General features: G+C 46.3%; 1 protein-coding gene across 2 annotated transcripts in view; it reads right to left on the bottom strand.

Annotated features, from left to right (window-relative positions):
- Nucleotides 1-973: 973 nt before the first annotated feature.
- The window catches only part of LOC135401726 (zinc finger protein jing homolog), a 93667-nt gene continuing 71476 nt past the window's right edge, over nucleotides 974-23164 (bottom strand). For both annotated transcript variants that reach the window (XM_064634276.1, XM_064634277.1), the window contains exons 3-6: nucleotides 22669-22993; nucleotides 9767-9897; nucleotides 8810-8877; nucleotides 974-8000 (exon numbers count right to left, since the gene is read on the bottom strand). In XM_064634276.1, the coding sequence (XP_064490346.1) occupies nucleotides 7823-8000; nucleotides 8810-8877; nucleotides 9767-9897; nucleotides 22669-22993 (702 nt within the window). In that variant the 3' untranslated portion in view covers nucleotides 974-7822. The remainder of the gene's footprint in view (nucleotides 8001-8809; nucleotides 8878-9766; nucleotides 9898-22668; nucleotides 22994-23164) is intronic.

The raw sequence follows: 23164 nt of genomic DNA, 5'->3' as shown, positions 1-23164 counted from the left end.
GTTCACGTTGGAAGACTGGCACTAGCTGTCGTGAGGAGACGGAAAGAGACCTCTCCCTGTTTGTAAACAAATGACGTCATTGTGTTCGACAGCGCCACCAATTTGGTAGAGCTGAACTACGCTCGAAGCTAGGGGAGAACATGGTCGCGCCCGAAAGCCCCGGTCTTGATGGGATTACGATGGTCTCTGAAAGGGACGCGACCTTCGGTCCTACTTTTCTTTCAATGGGCGGCAGCGAACAAGTGGCCATTCGTGGAACCCAGCCCTCCCTTTCCGATTTGTTTCTGTTTCAGTCTGTCTACCAACGTCATGATGACGTTTCCCGGGTAGAGGTCTATTCGAGACCTTCGAGTAGACATGTGCGCCGCCGCCGCTTCCAAACCGGCGCGTCGAGGGCCTCTTCGCACCTGTTTTCGGACCCAAAGAACGCGCACTGCACCCCTCTCGCCAAGCCGGATTTCCTTTAGTCTGCTTGTAACGACATAGAAACTATTGAAATTTGAAGGCACGACGTAATACGTCTGGATCACGCACGTATTCAACTTACTGATCGCGATGACGGTAGGTCGCGCCGCTGACGCCACCACCGCAGAGCCGTTTATGAGGAGAGTTTGGCCATTCTGAGATCTTTTGTCGCTCGGAGATGAAGAGCCGCCGTGACGTCAGAGCCGTCATTGCTCCGCCCACTTGGGCGGGATGAAAGGCGAGCCGTGGCAGCACGGGGAGACAGGCTCCTCTCAATGGCCAAACTCTCCTAATAAACGGCTCTGAGCCACCGGAGCGTGTGTCCTGACAGTCCTGTCCAAGAGAACCCATTGACAAGTTGACTGCGAGCGAAGTCCTGCAAGCCCGGTTCAATCGGCAGTGTACTTGCCAGGCAACAAGCTGTCTGGGTTCGAATTCCGCCGCTGCCTTATCTCTGTCTTACAAAAATTATTGCATCGCCAACTGGAACGAGGACACTGCCGCAGTATTAATAAAGAAAAAAAGTATTTATTGGCATACTCACATCTACATTTCTCCGGCAGCTTTCTGCCGCAATGATGTCAGTAATCACAAGTGGGGGTTGTGAAGGAATCGTCCGCAGTTGCCACTGACGAGTACTATCTCGATTGCGTCACAATTTTGACCAGACTAGCACTGACCAGACGCAGTGCCCACAACACCAGGGTGCAAACGTGCAACACCCCTCCGTGGATGAGCGCCGAGCGATCACGTGACAGAGAAGGGTAAAAATGCTCCGTTTATATGTACACAATGGGTGAGGTCACAGAGTCACGAGGAAGGGACTGATAGGACATTATTTTACAATGTGACCGTAACACTATGGAAATTTCAAACAGGTGTCGCTTCTCGAGCCGTGCTGGTAGCGTACCAAAGGTTGCCTGCCACTACGACCAAGGAATTGGTTGACAGAGATTGAACTTTTGTGTTGAATACAGAACCGTGGCCAGAAGAGCGCACTTTGGTCATGGGATTCCATATTTTCCTTTCTGATACGCGTTTTTTTCAGTAAATGTCTGTACATCCCCACACTGGTGTCAAAAATTAATCGTAGTTACTTCCGAGCTACAGTGAGAATTGTGGTGCAGGCTGGGCACAACGCTGCCTAAAGTTAAAAAAAGTGAAAAATTCCGTGGTCCAAGTTTAGGAGTGGCCAATATTCAAAATATCGGCAGCCCCCAACTTGAAGCTTCTGTTTCATATTGCATAAACTTGTCGGATACAAAAGATATGAATTGTAGCAATTAAAGACTCCTATTTTTATGTAAATCATTTTACTATTGCCCTAGCACGCGCATTTTAGTGTTAAAAGTGCCTATCCCTGAAAGAATACAACGGTACCCTGCAATACACAAATTTTGGCTGCGTACATCTGCAGAATCTCCAGTAATAATTCTTTGAAATGTTTCACGCACATGGTTCTGGACACAGTGTAGACAGCAGCATTCACAGTTACACATTGCCGCTGACAGCATCAATTCACATTGCGAAAATAAGGTGTAAAGACCTACAAACAATTTCTGCTCGCAGGTCAGGGACCCTTGGTACCAAATGCACAGCCACATCACATCCTCGACGTTCTCAAACAAATCAAACGGAACTATAAATAGGTACTGTACACCAACAGTAATGTCTCGAAAGGAATAACACAAGATAATGCCAGCTTACACATGTGTTACTGTTACAAAAGCACAAACAATAATATTAACAGTTACAAATAAAAAAAGGCACGAAATTATGCTTACAAAGAGCAGAGGAGACACAAAATCCACCTGAGTTAAAAATGCCGCAAATACAAAAAAGAAAAAAAAAAACGTAACGGCTCAGAAACACCTCTGCATGGGCAATGTCGCTGAAACATCAGACATCTGCCCAAAGTGATGCAACTCAAAATACATGTACATACTAGTTTTCAAATAACTTAACACACAAACAGTGCTGGGTGCAGGATACTTCACATAAATGCACTGTCGGAAGCACTCATGCTATACCATGACACGCGATTTCATGTTCTCTCTGTTTTCATTCACGGCACTGCTACTGTCCTTCGGAGTAGAACTGACGACCAGCTTTCACTGTCCGTTAGTGTCGTCATAAATGCTTCAAAGTGCACACATCTCATCGCACAATTCCGACGGCTCTTCTCCCGTGTCAAGTGTGTGGTTGCGGAAACAATGACTTTGAGTGGCTTTTTCGTTCTGTCCACACGGCGAGCCACGTACCTAGACAGGCCACGACATGCATTTGATATGACTAATTATCGAGCTTTCTACCAGCACACACAGGAAACCGTACCTTACAGTGCCACAGAAACTTTGCACAGCAAAGCCGCGGCAAAATGAAAAGACGTAACCGTGGTCCCGATGAGAGAATAAAGTACAAGGTTATATATAGAGAGAGAAAGAATGTAGCTTTTTGGTCTGAACGCAACATGAATGATCTTGATTCAAACACACTGGTGTTGCATGTAGAGAAAGATTACAGCTGCACATAAGTAGGACCGGACTTTTTAGGGCTATACCCGATTATGCTTGACCTTTTCATTGCTACATTCTACCGCTTCGCTGGATTTCTACCCATCTAGGGTTTAACCCAGTATTTCCACAAAAACTGCTGGACCATGGGGAATCCGATCCGCCTGATCCAACCCGATTCAACCAGAATTAGGTTGAATCAGGTTCAGTTCAACCCGATTACACCCGAATAATTGAAGCAAAATATAACCCGAAAAAGTCAGTCCCTCCAAGGTACTAGTGAGATCACAGTTTTAGTTGCACCTGTATATGAACTAATTGAACAGCACCATTCGTCGGATCATTACGTCAAATACATTCACAACATTTTGTCATGCGTTTACGAATTACGGGGTAAGAAAACCCTAATCTAAACTGAAAAAGCAGCGTCTGCAAATGTAGTCATTCTCCACATGCCCTGGAATATATTCCTAAATATGCAAAATTATTCAGGAAAGCACAGTGCATTTTCGATGCTGTCTGGGAATATGTATGACTGCATCTTACCGGTACTGAACTTCGCAATCTGACATTGAAAAGGTTTTTGTAGCAAATTTTGTGTATATGTGCAGTGCAGAGTGCAGAGACGTGAAAACTGGAAATAGCTAACAAACACTATTTTGAGTGACAGAGATTCTCTAAAAGATATCAGAAAAGATGCTAGATCAATTTGACTAGGAAGATACTGAAACTCAAATATGTTCTTTCTGAAAACGGATTATTTAAATGTGGTCAGGCTTTCCAAGAAGGCAAAGAAAATACGTTCCACATGAACTTCAAATCGAATACAATAAAAAGATCGTTACGATTAAAAATAGATTAAAGCCTTCCAGAGCTCGGAGTACTTTCGCTGCTTTAAGCCGTGCTTTAAAGCCATCTAATCGTCTTCAAAATCTGCGTGTTTTGCTATCGTGCTCGTAAGACCCTCTGCGACTGTTCAGAAATTTATTACAATAACGCAGGGTTGAAGGTCTCGTCGTAGTTTGCAAAAAACAGTTGGAGGGGCAACGTAGCTTTTGCCCCCCCCCTTCACATCGAACCTTCCTTCCACAAGCTCGAAACACTTCACTGTCAGACTGCAAAGTTCCAGTTTCGGTAGGACGCCGTTCCACATTTTTGCAAACTCGTAGTAAGTAAGTATGTACAGCTTTCGTTCTACTCCATTTTACTCGGAAGAAAAAGAGTCCCCCTGGTGGAATACGAGGAAAGCGGAGAACTAAAATTGGCCGTGGGAACCCGAAGCTCGTAAGTTACACAAAACTTGACGACAACAAAAACAACAACAACAACAAAAGAAGAAGAATCTCAACGCAGTTATTGACAAACAGCTTTCTGGCGCTCCATAAAAAAAAATAAAAAAGAGAAAACACCACACATGCACACACACACACACACAATCACCTTTGAACGTGTGCCTGCCAGCTTCCTTTCACTGCGGCGAAGAAGCACTCTCGGTGATTATCATTTGTATAATATATATATATATATATATATACCCTATATGTATATCTATATATAGTTCCTATTTTACAATAGTGGCAGTGTCGGATGTTGGCTGGTAGGACCATCAAAACAAAATGATGCGATGTTACACTAAATAAATTTACACACACATAGAATAAACAATTAAAACTCGTACAAAGCAATCAATAGGGAAAGTATTTTATACACATTAAAATGGCACCCTTTGCATCCAGGTTTTCTCTCTTTAGAAAGTAGAGGTAAAATACATCGTTTTTTGTTTTTTTTTTAAAGGTCCGCATAATAACAGATAGTTAAAATTTTTGACATCACCAATTTTCTATGAGCACTTTGATTATGTTACAGACTGCAGGAGAAGCTATTGTCCAGGCGAAAGCTAGCGACGTCTGACTTGTTGCTCTTTCAAATTTCGACCTCAATTTCGGCCTCGGACAATTCTCAAGTTGACTCAAACGTAAGGAGAAGAAGAAAAATTAAGAAGAAGAAGAAGAAGGAAGAAGCGCTGTGCGGAAAAATTTGACCATCAAAACGTGAGTTTTTAGCCTGAAATTTGTGAGTTTTTAGCCTGTTTACGCCTGTTTAGCCTGTGTACGTGAGTTTTTAGCCTGAAAACCTGAAAGCAAGAGGCCCGAATCATGAGACATCCGACGTGGGACTGTCCACCAGTTTCATGAGTGCCAACTCTCCTCTACGTTTTGGGAAAGAAAGGCGTTGTGCTCCCGCCCGCGTCATTTCTTTCATAACCGTCGATCTCTCAGCGGTTCAACAGTTCTTAGATGTATTTCTCAGCAATAATATTAATAAGTATGGTACATGTCACAAAACACTCGACAGAGCCATATTTACAGGACATCGTTCGCTGTTACACGCTCTCGTTAAGCTCACAAGAGGCTACGCTTTCCAAAGGCTATCATGACACACTACATAGCATCTACGAGGGAAAGGATATATACTACCCTTTCCACCTCCCCGTCCACCCTCCATTGGCCAGACCTCGATCTGCACCTCGCTGCAAAAGGCTGGCTTTGCACAGGTAGAAGCCCCACGCTCAACACTGCGCTTTCACAATGGCCCCCAAATTCATTTTCTTTTCCTTGTTACGCTTCACTAGCTCAAAGTTGCATTGTTATCTCTCGCGACAATCTGATGATAAAACCGTGGACAGCTGCCCGGTGCGCATTTCAACCAACTCCGCAAACCTCCTCCGCTTCGTGGAATGATGAGCCACACCAAGAACTGCCGAACCCAAATGCGACTTTTCATACGTGAAACACTGTCGGGATTTACTGAAGTAAATTGAGCATACTGAAATGCATACGGATGAACACAATGACGACACAAACACAAGCTGACTGAAGAATACATTTTTTGAGCAACACATATAAAAAAAGGAATGAATTTTTTTTTTTTTCTTCTCGCCAGATTCAATCAAAATGCCTCTGATTCTCACAAACATTTCATCGTAAAGTTGGTACGAGAGACTCGATAGACACTGATATCCTATAACTTGGACCACAATAGTTGTAAAAGACTAAAGGTAGACAGCATGTATAAGGGCCTGAATACCTAAACAATCACACGTCAGCATCCGCTGGAAGAAATTGCGAATACATGTACCCAACTTTCACGTCCCACTGTCAACTTCGCTTGCATCATACCCCCGATTGCTTTCCTGTACCAACTCAATTTTTATTCTTGCACTAAATAAATGTCCTAAAAATTTGCTGTGACACAGCTTTTTGTCGATGTCTCCAACATGAACATTTTTCGAATGAACTCGACGGACATTTAAGTCAGTCACGGAATAACCGGGTTATTTTCCCCAATTTTGCACGTCGTGCTTCTGTCATGCTTTATACGAGCCTTTGCTTTCCCAAACTTCCAGGTCCCAACATTATCTTTGTCCCATGTTCGTTCCCAACACATTCGGCACAAAGGCACTGAGTTGAGATGGGATACTAAAGGTGGCAGTCACGATGAATTCATTTAAGATACCTAAAATGCCGCGGGTGATCACCCCCCTCTCGAGAATGGAATGCATGACGATTTCCTTATGGCATTCACGTAAGGGGTCTCCAGCACCTGAGTTACAAACAAACAGTCCCCCCCTAAAAAAACTCACTTTCCACAAAAAAATTTGACACTTGATTCAACACAACCAGGTATAAAAAAAAAAAAAAAAAGAAAACTAATAATATTGACACTCAGGGTGGAGACATGAGATCAGACACTTTGACTTTTTTTTTTTTTTCGTACAGAGACTCGATGGCAGAAGAGGCGGAATTCGTCATGCACGTTCGATGGCAGTGATTCAAACAAAAGACCAGGGAACGGATGTAGTGAAATGAATTGGTCATTTTTAGCTCCTGTTCGCTGGACGGTGCTGCGGGAGAGAATTGCGGTGTCGAGGTGGCCCGGCACTGTAGCGCTTCCAGTGGAAAAGTACCGTGCATGTCTGAACGTGCTTGAACAGACTTTTATTCCCGAATTAAATTTTGAAGTTCCGTACGACTTTTGGGGTGGAGCTACGGCAAAGTTAATAATTCTACAACCTCAAGGACACATTATGTAAGTGTCGCAAACAATTAAACTGTGTGAAGTAAGCTCTCACTTACGAAAAAGGCGGTACGCTTCCGTTGTGAATTTCTAAATCTCCTAAAGGTGGCCGTGGCACTTTAGGACGCGTTTATGAATCGAAACGAGATCATCCAATCTTCGACAGTAAACGCACGTAGATACGGCACTTACCGTTCATGAGCATATTTGCGACAGATTTGATTTGTTTCTAGCTGCAATCACAAACTGGGGCTTAACGCAGCTACAAAACTTATTGATCGTGACAACAATGGTGTAAACCTTTGGGTAAAAAAACATGCAGTACAGCACGTGGTACAACTCGACTTTCCAGCAGCACCGTCCTCGTAGTTCGATATCTCACTGTACCCCCACTTAAGAGTTCAAAACACGTCGCAGCACATTTCGGCAGGCCACTCTCGTTGACGTACAAAGTGATTGCATAAGTATGCTGCCCGAGATACTTCTCTCATCCCGGAAGCAACCGTCTCCGCGGATGCACCGCGGCTGCATTCTGAGCCGCCGTATTTTCCGTGTCACTCCTTTTGCATGGGGTGGGGCTCGCACCGGTCACGGCACAGCCGCGACTGGATGCTGTAGCGAAAGTCAATGAACCGTTCGGATGAATCCTTTCCCCCAGAGTGTGAGGGTCGTAATAAATTAGGCTGACTGTTTCCTATTTGGCAGTGAAGAGAGACGATGAGGTGACGATGGTGGGATCTTGTCGAGCGTACGACCGCGGGGCTGCATCATTTTCGTTTGCGGCGGCTCGACGCGGACGGGGTGCTTCCCCGATCTTGCGGCGTCGTTGAAGAGGAAGGTGCGGAGGGCCACAGGTTGAGTTTCCTCAGGGAGTCGTCCGAAAGGCAGGTTACTGGGACCGTTTTCTCCGCCGAGTGTCCCTCCGGCAGCCACGAGTCAGGTATGCTGCGACGGCGCAGATGGGATTAGCGGGCGTACTCTTATCCGGGTAGATCAAGTATATCTAAAGTTGCCTCAAAATGTTTTTTTTTTTCTTCCTATCTCATTATCTCTCTATCTGCCTACTGTAAAGCCAACTAAAGTCAACTGTACAGTTACACTCTTAAAAATGAACTTCACCGCATAGCACGCTCCTAGCCAACCATAATCTCGAATGATATCGTTATCTGCCCCGATTTGTTGAAAACGGGAGGCGTACACCTTTTTTGTGGCACTTACGCTGTTCATAATTGTCACAAAAAAGGCGTACGCCTCCCGTTTTCAACAAATCAGGGCAGATAACGATATCATTCGAGATTATGGTTGGCTAGGAGCGTGCTATGCGGTGAAGTTCATTTTTAAGAGTGTAACTGTACAGTTGACTTTAGTTGGCTTTACAGTTGGCAGATAGAGAGATAATGAGATAGGAAGAAAAAAAAAAACATTTTGAGGCAACTTCAATCGGGGCAGATAACGATATCATTCGAGATTATGGTTGGCTAGGAGCGTGCTATGCGATGAAGTTCATTTTTAAGAGTGTAGGGCTACTAACTTGTCTCTCTCTCTCTCTTACTAACCGGTACTTTTCGCTAGATTGTACAAGTTAGTCAGTACGTGTGGCGGCAAGTTGAGCTGCATACGTTGTAGCCTTACTGCGGAAGGCAGTATCGGCCGCACGGGCACAAGTGTTGGACATGCATGACTCAGCAAACAAACGAAGCAGCAGCACACTGTCTGCGAATTCTTCAGTCAGCTGCTTGATTTGTGTTACTTACACATCTTCAGGAAGCCAATGCATAAGCACCTTCACCTTGCCCCCATCTTCTTTCCTCCTAGCGATGACCTGCAGTGGATCATTTACAGTCATTAAGGAATTGTGTTTCATAGTGTCCTTCATAGCGTGGCTTGGTACGTTGATGAGCTAGCATGGTGCACCTCTGACTGGGAGTCGGAGGCTGTGGGTTTAAACCTCACTGCCAGTGCAGTTAGATTCTATCTAAGTATGCGACTCAGTGTTTTGAAGCGTAATGCTCCTCTTATACCCCCTGTTGCACGGGCAGCCTTCGACGACCGTTGAAACCAACTGCCTCGAAAAAACGCATGTAGCCCATGTAACGGGGGTATAACGCAGCCACGTTCAACTGCCGCTGAGCCGATGACATTTGACCCAACTGCAGTTGGGTGGTGTTACAACGGCAGCCTGAGAAGCGTACCATTTGTGTTAGAGCACGCTGGTACAAAAATGTCAAAAAACAATGCCAAGCCGAATTTTATCGCGTCTACAACTATCATGTGGCAGGATAATGTAACGGAAAAGTGTAAACACAGTTGACGACCCTTCATTTGAAGGGCCGTTAGCGGGTTCAATTGCCATTTATTTCAATTGCTGTTAAGAGTGCCTGCGTACACGTTTCATTGCATGGTACTACGTTACCATCATTGTTGAGCACGACCTGGTCGCAATAGTTCGGATCGACAGACGGTAGCTGTGCTACGGATCAATTATGCGCTTACCAGGTTTATAAGTCGCGCAGTTATGTCATCCTAACAATTGTTGAGCAATCCTAATGGTCATTCATCTACTCCTTTTATGCAACTTTCTCCCATTATGGGCGTGCTTTTAGTGAAGTTTGGTCGGAGGATGGCACAGCCAACCGAAGAAAAGTGGATGCTGCTTATGTTTTAAATGACGCACTTTAAAAATAACAGCTGTGCTGAGCTGTGTGACGCACCGTGCCATGGAAGGTGATGCTGTTTCCTGGATGGGAATGCATATCCAGTGGGGACTGCCTCGCTGTCATCTCCACCAGTCGATGCCGAAGCTGCTCCAGCACACAGCCGTCGAAGAAGTCATTATGCTTGGCTGAGTATGGGAAAGAAGAGTGCGCAAGTTAGAAATTATGCAGGACAGGACAGACAACTAAAGCAAGGGCCCCATGTTGAAGTTCTCAAGCCTATTAATTTGCCAAGTGGTGTAGCCAGCCCCCCCCCCCCCCCAAATCATACCTTTGGTGGTGGTGCATTTGGGAGAGGGAAGCAAGGATGAAACCCTCTCCCAATAGGGTGCCTGAATACTAGCTCCTTCTGTGTAGGGTGGAATCACCCTTTGTAGAAGCGAATGCCGCAAAGCCGCCATGTTTACGTCGGTTACCGATTTCACCCACTTTTTCAAACCTCCTTTGCTATGTATTTACACAACTCCAAAATGCAGTGTGTAGCTAAGCGTATAGCTACACTTTTGTGCGTGCATCGCGAGCTGTGTGTGGGCATAAAGATGGCGGACATTCGTAGCAGACGACGTGGCTGTCTTCACCGTATGCAGAGGGAGCTAGTATTGAGGCACCCTCAGTGCGGTGTATTAAAAGGGAGTCCGGCCATTAATGAGATCTGCATATACCTGAGGCTCCGCCGACATTCTGAGGTAGCTAGCCAATCACAGGTCGAAATATAGTTCCCTAATATTACAGGCCATCCAGTACTTATACCTTACCCTTATTTACTGGGTGCCACCATTTTAGACAAACTAGATTGATGTGGATTGAAACGGATATCACTGGTGACAGACCAAAACGACAAATTTTGCGCCCACTTCTACGAAACTTTTATGAAGACTCAGAACTGCAGAAATGGTTGCTTGGCAGCACTGATTGGCCAGGAAAGCGGCAGAATCGCTCCTTCGTAACACACAGCCGTCGGTATGAACTTTTAATCACATAACGTAAGTAGATGGAATGAAAAATGCACAAAGATTGATGTATAAATAAAATTCAATGATATAATGCGAACCCTTACGCATCAGTGACGTCTTTCGTGCTATTTACTTGAAATCGCTGTCTCCACTATGCCTAACGGTAGCAACGAAACGTGTCATTTTCGCATAAATAATGACGGCGGAGCAAAAGTTGAAGCTGATTCTTACAAGCGGATGCATACTCACAGAATAAAATTAGAACTGCTTTTGAAAAAAAAAAAAAAATTGTCGCAAAATCTCCGCTTTGTCACTCCAAGCACCATCCTCCATTTTGGAGAAATCTTGGTGTCATGGCAGCCCCCATAGAAAATGGCAACCAATTAGATTCGCCCAAGTTTAACTGACAGGTAGAGTCTCTTTTTTAGGCTCCTCCTTATGGCCAGACTCCCTTTTAATACATGGCACTGGGCACCCTATCTCCTCCATGTAAAGTTGCCGTAGAACCCCACCCGAAATATTTTTCTGGTTACAATACTGGGTTGACTCTCTATACTGCCATCCACATTCATATAAAATGTACAGTATGAGAAAAAGTTTGAAGGGGTTGTTGAAGGGGGGAGGATCTCTGGCATGAAGCGACAACCTCTAGAAGCTCACGAAGAAGCAGCTCATTTTTAATTTGGCATTATTTGCAATACTGAGAACCATGAAAAGCAAAACACAGCATACTTTCTGCACAAGCAGACAGCACTTTATTCGCACACTCACAACATCGACAAATACATCCGTCGCGCTATTAAAAAAAAAGAAAAAGAGGCACTCATGAATTTCAGATTCTGCCCATTTGACGCACGAAATTCGCCAATCACGGGACATTAGGCTTCCTCAAAGGCACTCTCCCAATTCGTTTCATAGATGGCTCCATTCGCACGGAACATTTTCGACATTAAAGCTTGTTTCCTCCTCCTCGCGGCGGCGCAAGATAAATACACGCAGACGACACGGACGACCGACCAAACGCCCGCCAAGGGGAGTCCCCTGCACCCCATTTTTCCCATGGCTTGACGAGGCAATCCGTCGTCATAGCAACGAGTGCGGTCCCGGTAACTATGACAATGCTCTCGCCGCTGTAACTTAGCAGAAACCACGCTCGTCTCAAAATAAACGCGGCACATGGCGCTACATGTAACAGAAGGGAAGATTTCTGCTTTCTGCAGAACGCATTGTGTTCTAAATAAGTAATACACAGAAGTGGGGAGAACGCATCTCCTCGTCGGGTACACGCAGCCACAAGGCGCGTTATTGTGGTTTCTGCGTCTGGAAACAGACATATGAGGGGGGGATTCAAACGGCTGAGTATGGGACGATAATGTATTCTGCAGGGGGAGACAAAACACGCAGCGGGGACAAACGTGCACAAGTACCAAAGTTGATTGTCGTCTTTCAAATCGTAAATCCTCATAAAGGTTGACTAGCTCTTCTTAGTGGCGTCTGATTGAAATGCAAGGCTTTTTTTTTTTTTTTCCTCGGGGGACTCGACTGAGAGAGAAATGCTCGTTAGAAGTACTATTAACAAAACGCGCATGAAAACGAAAGTCACTTGCTATCAGGGTTCGCAGACCTAAAGTTCACTAACACAATATTTCGCATGCCGTACCGGACCCCAAATGCAGAGCTGACTTTTATGATGGTCAGTCGTTGATTTACGGAAGCGCTGGTGCTTACGGCGTTGAGTTAACTACTGCCGTAACACGTGTTAGTGGTTTATAGCCCGTACACGATTCCGCGTATACATATGTGCGCTTGCAAACGCGGACGATCGCTTGCATGTTGCACAAAAGGAGTAGATCGGAAACAAACACCGAAGATCAGTCCTATAGTAAAATTTTGAAGAGGAATGTACTTTTTGCTTTAATTCCAGTAATAAGAATTCTTGTATGAATTGATGGTAGTGTGGCTGAAAAAAGTCTGAGCTGCAGGTATTTCTATGGGCAATATGGATTCGCTGACTGGCCAGACTCCTGGCGAAAATGTACGTATGCCAGGGTAGGCTGTTTTTCGACGATATTACCTGCAAGACCGCAGTATTTCAGAACAGTAACGTAGCCAGAAAAAAAAATGTTTCGGCAGGGGTTCGATGGTAACTTTACATGGGTGAGAAGGATTTCACCATAGCTTCCCTCTCCCAAATGCATTATCAAAGGTACGGCATCGGGAAGGGTTTGAACTCTCCAAACCCCCGTCTGGCTATGGCTATACCACTGTTTCAGAATATTGTACTCGAATTACTCGTTTTATGTTGTAACGGAGCCCCACACCAGGATTTTACCACTGACGGCCATTGCACACCCTCCTTATTTCTTTGACAATGTGTAGCACAACATTATTAGTAACGTTGGGTGAAGCAGGCCGGAGCCAACCGAGCAGATGAAATCAGTCGACAGGAGCCCCGAGAGCGTAGCGGAGGATTTTGATGCAGATCAAACCAGAGAAGAAAAAGAAGCCGGCACCTAGTTCCGCGAAAAACCACTAGAGAGCGCCACCCGTCCATCGCGCCTCGTCATGACGTCACTCTATGACGTTGCTCTCGAACAGCTGTCTTCTGCTGCCTTTTCCCTCCTCTAAGCGTCTCAGTGGGGACAACGCCCACAGGAGCTTTTTTCGCTGCGCCGAAAAGCTGGCGATGAGATGCACGAGAGGGAGGGTCGCTGCCGAAAAGCAAGGGGGCACTTTAATACCGCGATAGCATCGGCGAGGAAAAGGGAAACCACCATCTGCCGTGATGAATCCCTTCTGCCGCTTGCTCGACGATTATTGAAGTCACCGCTTCGGGCAGTCCCTGGTTCCTAGCGGCTATAACGTCTTATCACACGCTACGATAACTTGGGCAAATTTGTTCTACTCGCATTCGGAGATTCGGTAATTGTACGCCTCGCTGCGTACGCCCATGGGCGGACTATTTCGGCACCACGAGCACAGCTTAGAACATGTGAGCATCGCAGCTACACAAAAATGAGTGATGTCTGCAAGGCCTTTACTGTGCAAGAAGTTCAGCTCAGCGATGTCATCGTGATAGAAGAGTTAAAGAAGCAGTAGTTTGCTATGTGGTCATTATGGCCTTAGTAGATGATGCGCCAAAACAACCCGAATCAAATCAAACCAATAATGAAAGATGAAAGTCACTGAAAAGGTTAGCCAGCTGTAGGGATCGAACCCACATCTTCTGGATTACCGGTCCAGGGCTCTACCAATTGAGCTAAGCTAACACGCCTCTCCAGCGACTTTCGGGGTGCGTCATCTGAAGGGACGACAAACCAGCCACTCACTCTCACTCACCCTCCTTTCACTCTTACATTTTTGCTCACTCATACGCACATTCATACGACGGAAATCGACGCAAGCGGCACCTGTTGAACAAGAGAGAAACTGATGTTCTGAGGCTGGAACACATAGAAGGGACAGACACAAACAAAGCCTCAAACCTTTGAGGCTTTGTTTGTGTCTGTCCCTTCTATGTGTTCCAGCCTCAGAACTTCAGTTTCTCTCTTGTTCAAACCAATAGTTTGCTATGTACAAAGTAAGTGTAAACATGCACCCATTATTCTACACTTCACCGGTCTCTGGAGGTCAAGGTCGCCGTTTCGATAGCGTTCGAGGACGCGAGCAATCTGGTGGCACGGTACAAGTTATGCCCCTGTCGCACGTCAGATTGAATGCCATTCCCAGCGAATGACATTCGTCCCGCGTCACGCGGTGAAACCAAATGGCATTACCCGCGAATGAGTTCGAGGAGCTCATTCGCCTTTCCCTCTCGTGCCGACTGCGTACCCTCGTCAGTAGAGAGATAGAAAAAAAAGAAAGAAAGATAAAACGACGATAAGCCGTTTGAGGAAATTAAACACGAATGCAAAGTTGTACTCCAATATTATATCACGAATTTAATAACTTTTTACACGAAGGAAGGAAGGACTAACACTGTTTTTCAGAGAACTACCCTCGTTCCCAATCGCATGTCGCAAAGTGCGGTTCAATCCAGACAGGCTTTTTACTTGGCTTGGCTCGCGATACTTAGCCAACTGAACGTCGTCCAAAACGCGACGATTCTGCGAAATAATCTAATGTATCGCTAGTTATTATACTATACTACTCTAAAGAACGGCAGGGCCACGACCTACTAGATTATAACGACCATGTCACAATCAGAGCCTGTCCGCACGATCCGCCAGGGGCGCTACTGATCGGCACAACACAATTGGACGATGGAAATTTGAATTCTGAACGCGCAGAAGCGTGTGTACGACTACCGTAGCCACTGATCAGTGACCGTAGCAGACGACAGCGATAGCCCCTATGAAAACGCGTAGAATGATGATGATAATCAACCTCAGAATGAAACATCTGTGGAACGTCCACCGCTTGTACAGAAATACTAAGGTAAGCTGAAGCACAAACGTATTGTAGAAGTTGAGGAAGCAATAACTGGGACGATCAGAAGCGCCACCGCTACCTTCCAAAAATGCGGCGCATAGAAGGGGTGCGCCTGACATGGTCGTTATAATCTAGTAGGTCGTGGTCCAGACAGGCTTTTTACTTGTCTTGGCTCGCGATACTTAGCCGACTGAGCGTCGTCCAAAACGCGACGATTCTGCGAAATAATCTAATGCATCGCTAGTTATTATACTATATACTACTCTAAAGAACGGCATGCCATTCTACTGAGGAGTCCCGGATTGCGCGTCAGGTTTCGCTATCATCGTTACTTTAACAATGCGCTGACGTCACTTTCGCGTGTCTTCCATAAACTAGCCACACACTAGCACTCGCCTAACGACTGATAACGAACTGAAAACCTGTTATATGACAAGCGAGAATCCACGCACGAGCAAAAAACATCCGCCTTGCCCAATACGTGACGCAGCTTTGTTTTTGCAAGTCATGCAGACCGCGGGCCGGATGCGGGTTTTCATCAAGGTTGCGATTAGAATGCGGGTATCCCATTTGCGCTGCATTTCGCGTGTGCAAAATACATAGCTGGCGAACAGAAAGCCCGCAATTTAATTACACCACGGGTTACGCAATCTTCGCAGTGAACAAGGTTCGTTTGGTTCTTTTTCGAGGGTTGAATTTGCAACGAACGTTGTGTGCCGGTATTATATGTACAACCATCTTTCCATAACTGCGAGTGGAGTATCTGAAAAATAAAATGCTTTTAAATTTTTTAACGCGGCTTCACAATGACGCTTTAGCGTACCCAATAAACGGGGCGTACGACGCACGCATACAAACGCAACGCCCGACAGTTTTTGAGTACGATTTTCCCAACGCAACCCCAAAACGCGGGCACCTTGCTCTTGTAGCACCTTCAGGCAGTGGCCACAGGATTCATTTTGTGTGCAGAATTCATTCGATTTGAAAAATCCGAGTCTGGGTTCCACATATTACACTTTAATTTAATCGTTAAATTAATTAATTTAATTAAACCATTTAATTTATGTTAGGTTAAAAGATGATTATTTCTTTTACGCGGCTCCCTCGCGTCTCGCGGTGGCGATTTAACTCCGGTCTGCGGCACGCGTTCACGTACCCGCGCGATTTTCGAAAAACAGCGCGAATCCCCCCAAAAAAATCAATAAATCAATAAACACGGATTGGGTACTAGCCATACGCAGTGATGACTACAAATTTAATTGGGTCCGCGACGCGCTTGGGTACCACACTTTAAAGTCAGCTCCGTCCACGAATGTGCCATTGTCTTATAGGCGCATGCATGACACCTCCAGTCACGACGTAGTGCGCCTTTTCTCATGTAACGTTGTTGTGGACGTTACATGGCGCCACTGATGACTACATGACTTAAGTTTACGACTACACTTACTACTATTACGTGACTACAACGTTACACGAGAAAGATCCCGCCCATCACGAGTGTGTTACCGTAATTTCAAGCGTATTAGCCGCGGCTTATGCGCGATTTTTTTTTCTCTCAGGGGTGTCTGCGGCTTATCTGATTACTATTTTTTTCCCGGTATTTTCCCCATATACAATTTTTAATGAGAGGGCCAACGGTGAACAGCACTGCCATGCCGATGTACGAACAGTGCGTAACAGGGACGGGCCCACATTCGAGTAGATTGATCTTCCTGGTGCATTCCCCCAAGCAGCTTTAACGAAAGTGATGACAGTGATTCGCGTCTTCTGGAAGACCACTGGCCCATCAATTCACGAAAAACGGCCAATAAGGGCACAATCCGATCTTGGTAGAACTCTAGAACCTGACCTCTTCTGTTGTATACACAGACTACAGAGTTTATGGCCTTCCTCTATGGTATCCTTTGTCGCAGAGATAATCTCGTATCGCGAGCGGCTTATCTGGGAGAAAATTTTCAAAACCGTTCCTAAAAACGCATCCTGCGGCTTATCTGCGGTGCGGCTTATACGCGTGAAATGACGGCAGTCTCGTGTCAATGCGGGAGAATGACAGGCAACAATGTAAGAGAACACGTGATGAGGCTGAGTGTCTCCGTGTTTCATAGCGTGGTTTGGTACGTTGAAGTGAGGGTAAATCAGAGGGTGTGGGTTCGAATCCCACTGCTTGCGCCTTTCCTTCAACTGGCATCATTCAATTGCGGCTCACATATTTGCCTCGGAGTATAGTATCAGGTTCGCTAAACAACGAACTGCGACACGACACGAAGCCTAGCGGGACCGCACTGCCCATTATAGGTGGCGTGGAAACAAAGGCCTCTCTGATCTCCGGAGCAAATGACAGCTCTGCTGGTCCCAGATCAATCATCGACGTAACTACGGGTTACTAATCAGTAGACGGAGAAGAGAAAAACGATTATGACTTCCGGGGTGACGACTGCTGCGTGATTGCCAGCCATGTATAACCCTCGATGCTGTCGGGGATGATCCCAGGTGCCTCTCTCTTAACGACGCTTCCCGCATACCCAAATCGTGCCTAATGGTGCGAGCATAACTTTGAGGTTCCACACGAAGGCCTCATGCGAACATTCCAATGCTGCCGTTCGATGACTACCTTGTTGGTTCTGCACAGAGGGTTCTTTTTATCACTCATGTCAACCCTTAATAGGGCAGTATAGCTTCCGAAGAGGTCATCGGATGCGGGTCAGGCAAAGTTTGGTATCCGTGCGCTGCCGTACGCTTTTTAGGAGACTACGGGCCCAGGGCCATCTATCGAAGCAGCTCCCGGGAGATGTGCTCGTGAAAAAAATAAAAAAATAAATCAGTCAGGGATATGAGCCACACGATGACGACAGGACATCCGCGCGACGTACGGCTTCGTTGTCCCACTGAACATTGCGAACGGACATCCAGAAGAGATCCCATTCGTGTCAGTTTTGGACAAAGATATTCAGATCATTTCAGGACATCCGCGCGACGTACGGTTTCATTGTCCCACTGAACATTGCGAACGGACATCCAGAAGACATCCCATTCGTGTCAGTGTTGGGCAAAGATATTCTGACCATTTCAGGACGTCCTCTGGACATCGGTGGTTGTGTGGGGAACGTCGAAAATGTAAAGATTACGAGGAACTAAAAGAAATAATAATCCAACGGTACCAGAAACTTGGAAATAGCGGCCGACACAGCGGTGAACGCGATGAGGGTGAGGGTCGGGACCACAGTGTGGTTACCACCTACACCACGGCAGCAAGTCGACCTAAGAACAGCACGGTTAAGCCTCGCCCTACGCTTGTTCCTAGTGCATCAGTCAGGGTGCGGTAGACACGGTATTTCGGAAGCCACGTTATCAACGGTCTACTAACACTCATTAGCCACCGCTACCGGGAGCCCGGTAGGCTACCCCGTCTGCCGCACCCTATCAACAGATAAGATTCCGAGTCACGCACTCTATCATTGGTTCTGGTAGGCACGATAAGTTAACGGTGACGTTATCAGCGGTCTACTAACACTCGCTGCTATTCATGCGCGCACGGTATCGCTATCTTTAGAAATTGAGGAGAACGGGTATTTCCGCGAGAAAATAATCTCTTTGGTACAGATGTAGGGTATTACGACCCTGACTTGCACCCCATTTCACTAATTTAAGACAGCTCTCACTTACGGGCTCTAATCTTGGGTAACTGCGAAAGAAAAAAAAAAAAACCCGAAAAACGAGACAGACTGTGAACCACACGTTAAACAAGATATGATAATGCGTCGACGCGCAAGAACAATTAAATTTCGTTCCCGAGCAGCGATAATTAAAATGGCGCAGCAGTTCCATTACTTCGAACTGCGACTTCAAAGCGACCGCGCGATCCTAGTTTTCTTTTTATTTTTTCGCCAGGAACAGGAACTAACGACAGTACGGTTCTCATTCTCCATCTTCATCCCGTCCCAAAGAGAGAGAAAAAAAAAAAAGGAGCTAAAAAGAAAAACGAAAGCGAGACACAGAGAGAGAGAAGCGATTCCTTCCCATATAAGCAAGAAAGCTAAGTCTTACTTATTTTTTAGGCACTTCCCCCTAGTGGTAAAACAAAGACGCTGCTGAAAGTAACAACCCTCTCTCGCTTTTTTCTTTTTCTTTTCTCTTTTTTTACGAATCTTGTAAACCCAACCGCCTTTCTTCTACCTCGTCATTTCTGTTTTCCTTCGTCATTTTCTTCTATGCACTCCCGGCCCCTCGAGGCCCTCTCCGAATAAGCAGCTCACCGAGGACTCTCTCTTTTCTGCTGCATAGTGGTACCCCATTTATGCCTGCCGTGCCCCCGTTCTTTAAAATGCAGCAAACCCTGCAGTAAAGCCCCCCCTCCCCTCCCTCCCCTTTCGACCCTCTTCCACTCTCCACTCCCCTTCGCCCCCCTCCCCTCCCCACACACGCAACCAACTATGCCCGTCCATGCATCCAAGCCAAACGGGCTCATAAATGCAGCTGAAGGAAAAAGAAAGAAGAAGAAAAGGAAAAGCGCGGATTAAAAAAGAAGAAAATCACCGGAGCGAAAGTTTTTTCTCTCGTTCCTCTCTCTCTCGTCTTTCTGAGGCTTCATCCTCACCCACCACACTCCCCAGGCCTTTTATCCGACGTGAAGGAGAGAGAGGAGGAAGGTTCCCCCCCCCCCACCCCTCACAAACCTCTCTTTTCCTTTTCCTCTACCTCGGGGTCTTCGGTGCGCTAGGAAGAGCATCAATCCCGTTTCCCCGCAGGAGAGAAAACCGCTTCTCTTTCACGAGTCCCCCCCACCCTCTCTCTTTCTCTCTATCTCTCTCTCTCTCTCTCTGGCGGTGCCTGGGATGCCAGGTTCGATCGGATAGTATATTTGCATGCAGTGTGTTCCTCTCCTGTTATGCGAACGGTTCTAAGATCCTAACCCGACTGGAGAAAAAGGGAGATAGCGTTTCAGATGATGTTCGCCTTCTGATCCCGAGATCGCGGGTTCGAACCCGGCCGAGGACGCCAGCAACTTGGTGGCAGGGTACAAGTTGCTTAGACACGCCGTCTTCCGCGAGGGACGTTAAATACGGGGTGCCGTGTGATGAGCTTTCATCGCACGTTAAAGAACCCTCAGGTGGGCAAAAGCAATCCACAGACCGACCGCTGTGGCGTCGCTCATGATCTCAGTTGTCTCGCGACGTAAACACCCAATTATTAAAAAAAAAGTTTCAGATGACCAGTATTTCGGAAGCGTGCAGGGTGGCATCGGGACTTTTTTCGTTGTGGCTATAGAGGCGCTTGGCTTTTTCTACGCTTCTCTCCAACATCACGGTTCACACATTCCCACCTGTGGCCAATTTGACACTGTATTTCCTTTCTCTTTCTTTTTTTTTTCTTTTTGACACGTGTAATTTACAGCTGCAGCAATTAAATGGATTTCTATCGGTGGCACTCGATGTATTGAGACCTGTGTCAACAGCCGCGTGACAGCCGTACTGTACACACGTTCTCTTTTGCTTTCTTTCGTTCTTTTTTTTTTTTTTTCAAGATAGGGTAAACATGGAACTGAATAAACAGAATAGAACGCACCTAACAACTGTGGAGGTCGAAAGTAAACGTACCAAAGCGCTAATGTCCATGAAATCTCGTTGACGACAATAAAAGGTGGTGTGGGGGGGGGGGGGGTCCTGGTATCTCTTTTGTGTGTACAGGACAAACAGTTTATTTCTACGCTGCAATGTTCGAGATGTCAGATGAAATGTCATTTTATTCTTCTTTTTTTTTTTTTTTGTCCCCATTTCTCTCGCACTTCAAACGGTGATATTGGCTGCACTGGCCCACGTGCACCCCCCCCCCCTCCACGCAGCTGCGGATTCAAGATAAGCGCGGACACCTTATTTGTTCGCGGGGGCGCATCAAGATGTGTCCAGGAGAACCCCTGGTTGGTTACCACCCTCGACGGGTGGGGGAGCAGATTCGTGGTTCGATAAACGATTAGGCCCGACGCGCGTGCAGCCGATGTTGCCTTTGATATAACATATCACACCTACAACGTTGAAGAATGAAAAAAATAAAGAAATAAAAGCGTTTGCGTAGACAGCACGTTCTGTGGCACTCGACCGAAAATTTCACCGGGAAAGAGTTCCTCACGAAAGATTTCGATGGAAAGCAAAAATACAGCTGGGATACGGCTCATGTCGATGACACGCTGGATCATTTGCGTGTCTCCTGTCCACGTGCGAACGGATGGTGCTCATTTCGAGGGCATATGTCCCGCTGGATACAGGCGACACCGTCGCGGCGCATTATACATTCATTCGTTACTGTAATGTTAGCCACCGAATTGCAGTAAACCTTCGCTATAACGAAACCACTTTATCCGAACCATCGCTTTATTCGGAGTTTTCCATCCCACATTCGTGCGTTTCGAATCAGTTCAAGTCGTTACCTTTCTTGCTTTCTTTTTAATTAAGAGACCGTCAGGGTGCTTTTCACCAAGATTAGTTTCATTGCTTGAATACTTATTTTAAGGCGGAAAAACGCCCACGCTGTTTCCCCGCAATTCCGATGCTACTGCCACTGTTTTTGTGGGACTTCCGCTTATATCGAACTTTCGTTTATATCGTATCCCCCGGTCCCGTTCACTTCACTATAGCGATGCTTTACTGTATTTGTCTCAGTAATATTAAAACAATCTTCGATCAACTCTGGAGCCAAAGCTCAGACAGCAGACACGCTCAACTCAACGTTTCTATCTCATGTCTAAATATCCTGACTCACCAGTTGCTTGGTTCCAGTTTCGCGAAATATCACGTGCTTTTCTGTGTGTGTGTGTGTTTTACTTGAAGCAAACATAATATCTTGCTCAGCCTAAACGACATTTACCACAATTCGCCAATCCGGCCAACCTGACTCTCGTAGAACACGCACAATCATCCTTCTTCGATGCACGATGTCGGAACGGACATACCTATCGACGTATCGATTCTCCCTGAGCCACGTAACCGTGACGGCAAAAACTATGACGTCGCTTCCTGCGTGACATACACAGCGAAAAACATGATTACAATCTGGCGTGCGCTGTTGATGGGATTTGACGTTAACGTGCGGCTAACTTGGCAAGAGCTGCAACACACGCGCAGTGTATGGCGCACTCAAATAAGACTGATCGCCAGTGACATACAAAAAAGAAAAAAAAAAGTGTACGTGAAGTGCACGAGCCGGACGCATTGCCGTCTTTTGTTGTTAGCACCGCACTATAGCATTTGCTATGCTCGGTTTTGAGTAGTGACTTAACTACAAATAAGTTGCAAATATAACGAACTTTTTTTTTACTGACCACACGAGTTCAAATTGACCCTACTGTGAGGTATATCTCCGTCAGCCAATAACGCAGTCCGCAGGTTGAGAGAAATTGTACCTTCGGTAGTGCATTTGGGAGGGACTAATGACGGGAAATCACCCTCCCCCATCTAAAGTCCCCCATATAGGACCGCGCCCCGCCATACTGCCATATACCGTATCCTTGAACCACCAACTCACCCGTGGCCCATCCCTTCCGCCGACACCGCAGCCGCCTTTTCAACCGGGGCAGCTTGAGAGGAGACTCCGCGGACGACGTCCCGTTTACGGACCCGACGGAGCCGGATCCTCCTGAGCCTCCCGGTCCATTCCCCGACGTCCCAGGTCCCCTGCCCGCGGGGCTCCTGGGGTCGAAGTGAGCATTCACGTGCCGCTGTAACGCCGCTTGCGTCGGGAACCTCTGACCGCATCCGTCCACGATGCAGGCGAAAGGTCGAGGTCCCCCGTGGCAGAGGAGTGCGTGCCTTTCCAGCCACTGGTGAGAACTTGATCGACGATCGTATACCTAAGGAATGAGAGAAAGCCGGTTATAGGTCTCAGCATCCAATGCTGTCATATTCCGATGTTCTGTTTGCGATCTCTCTACCAATTATGCTTCTCTCTCACTCTGTTCTAATTTGAATTTCTGCTGGGAGAATTTTGTTTAATATTAATAATATACAGTCAAACTCCTTTA

Source organism: Ornithodoros turicata, chromosome 7, assembly GCF_037126465.1.
Source record: "Ornithodoros turicata isolate Travis chromosome 7, ASM3712646v1, whole genome shotgun sequence".
Lineage (NCBI taxonomy): Eukaryota > Metazoa > Arthropoda > Arachnida > Ixodida > Argasidae > Ornithodoros > Ornithodoros turicata.
The sequence above is the reverse complement of the archived record's forward strand: the minus strand, read 5'-3'. Positions and strand labels throughout refer to the sequence as shown.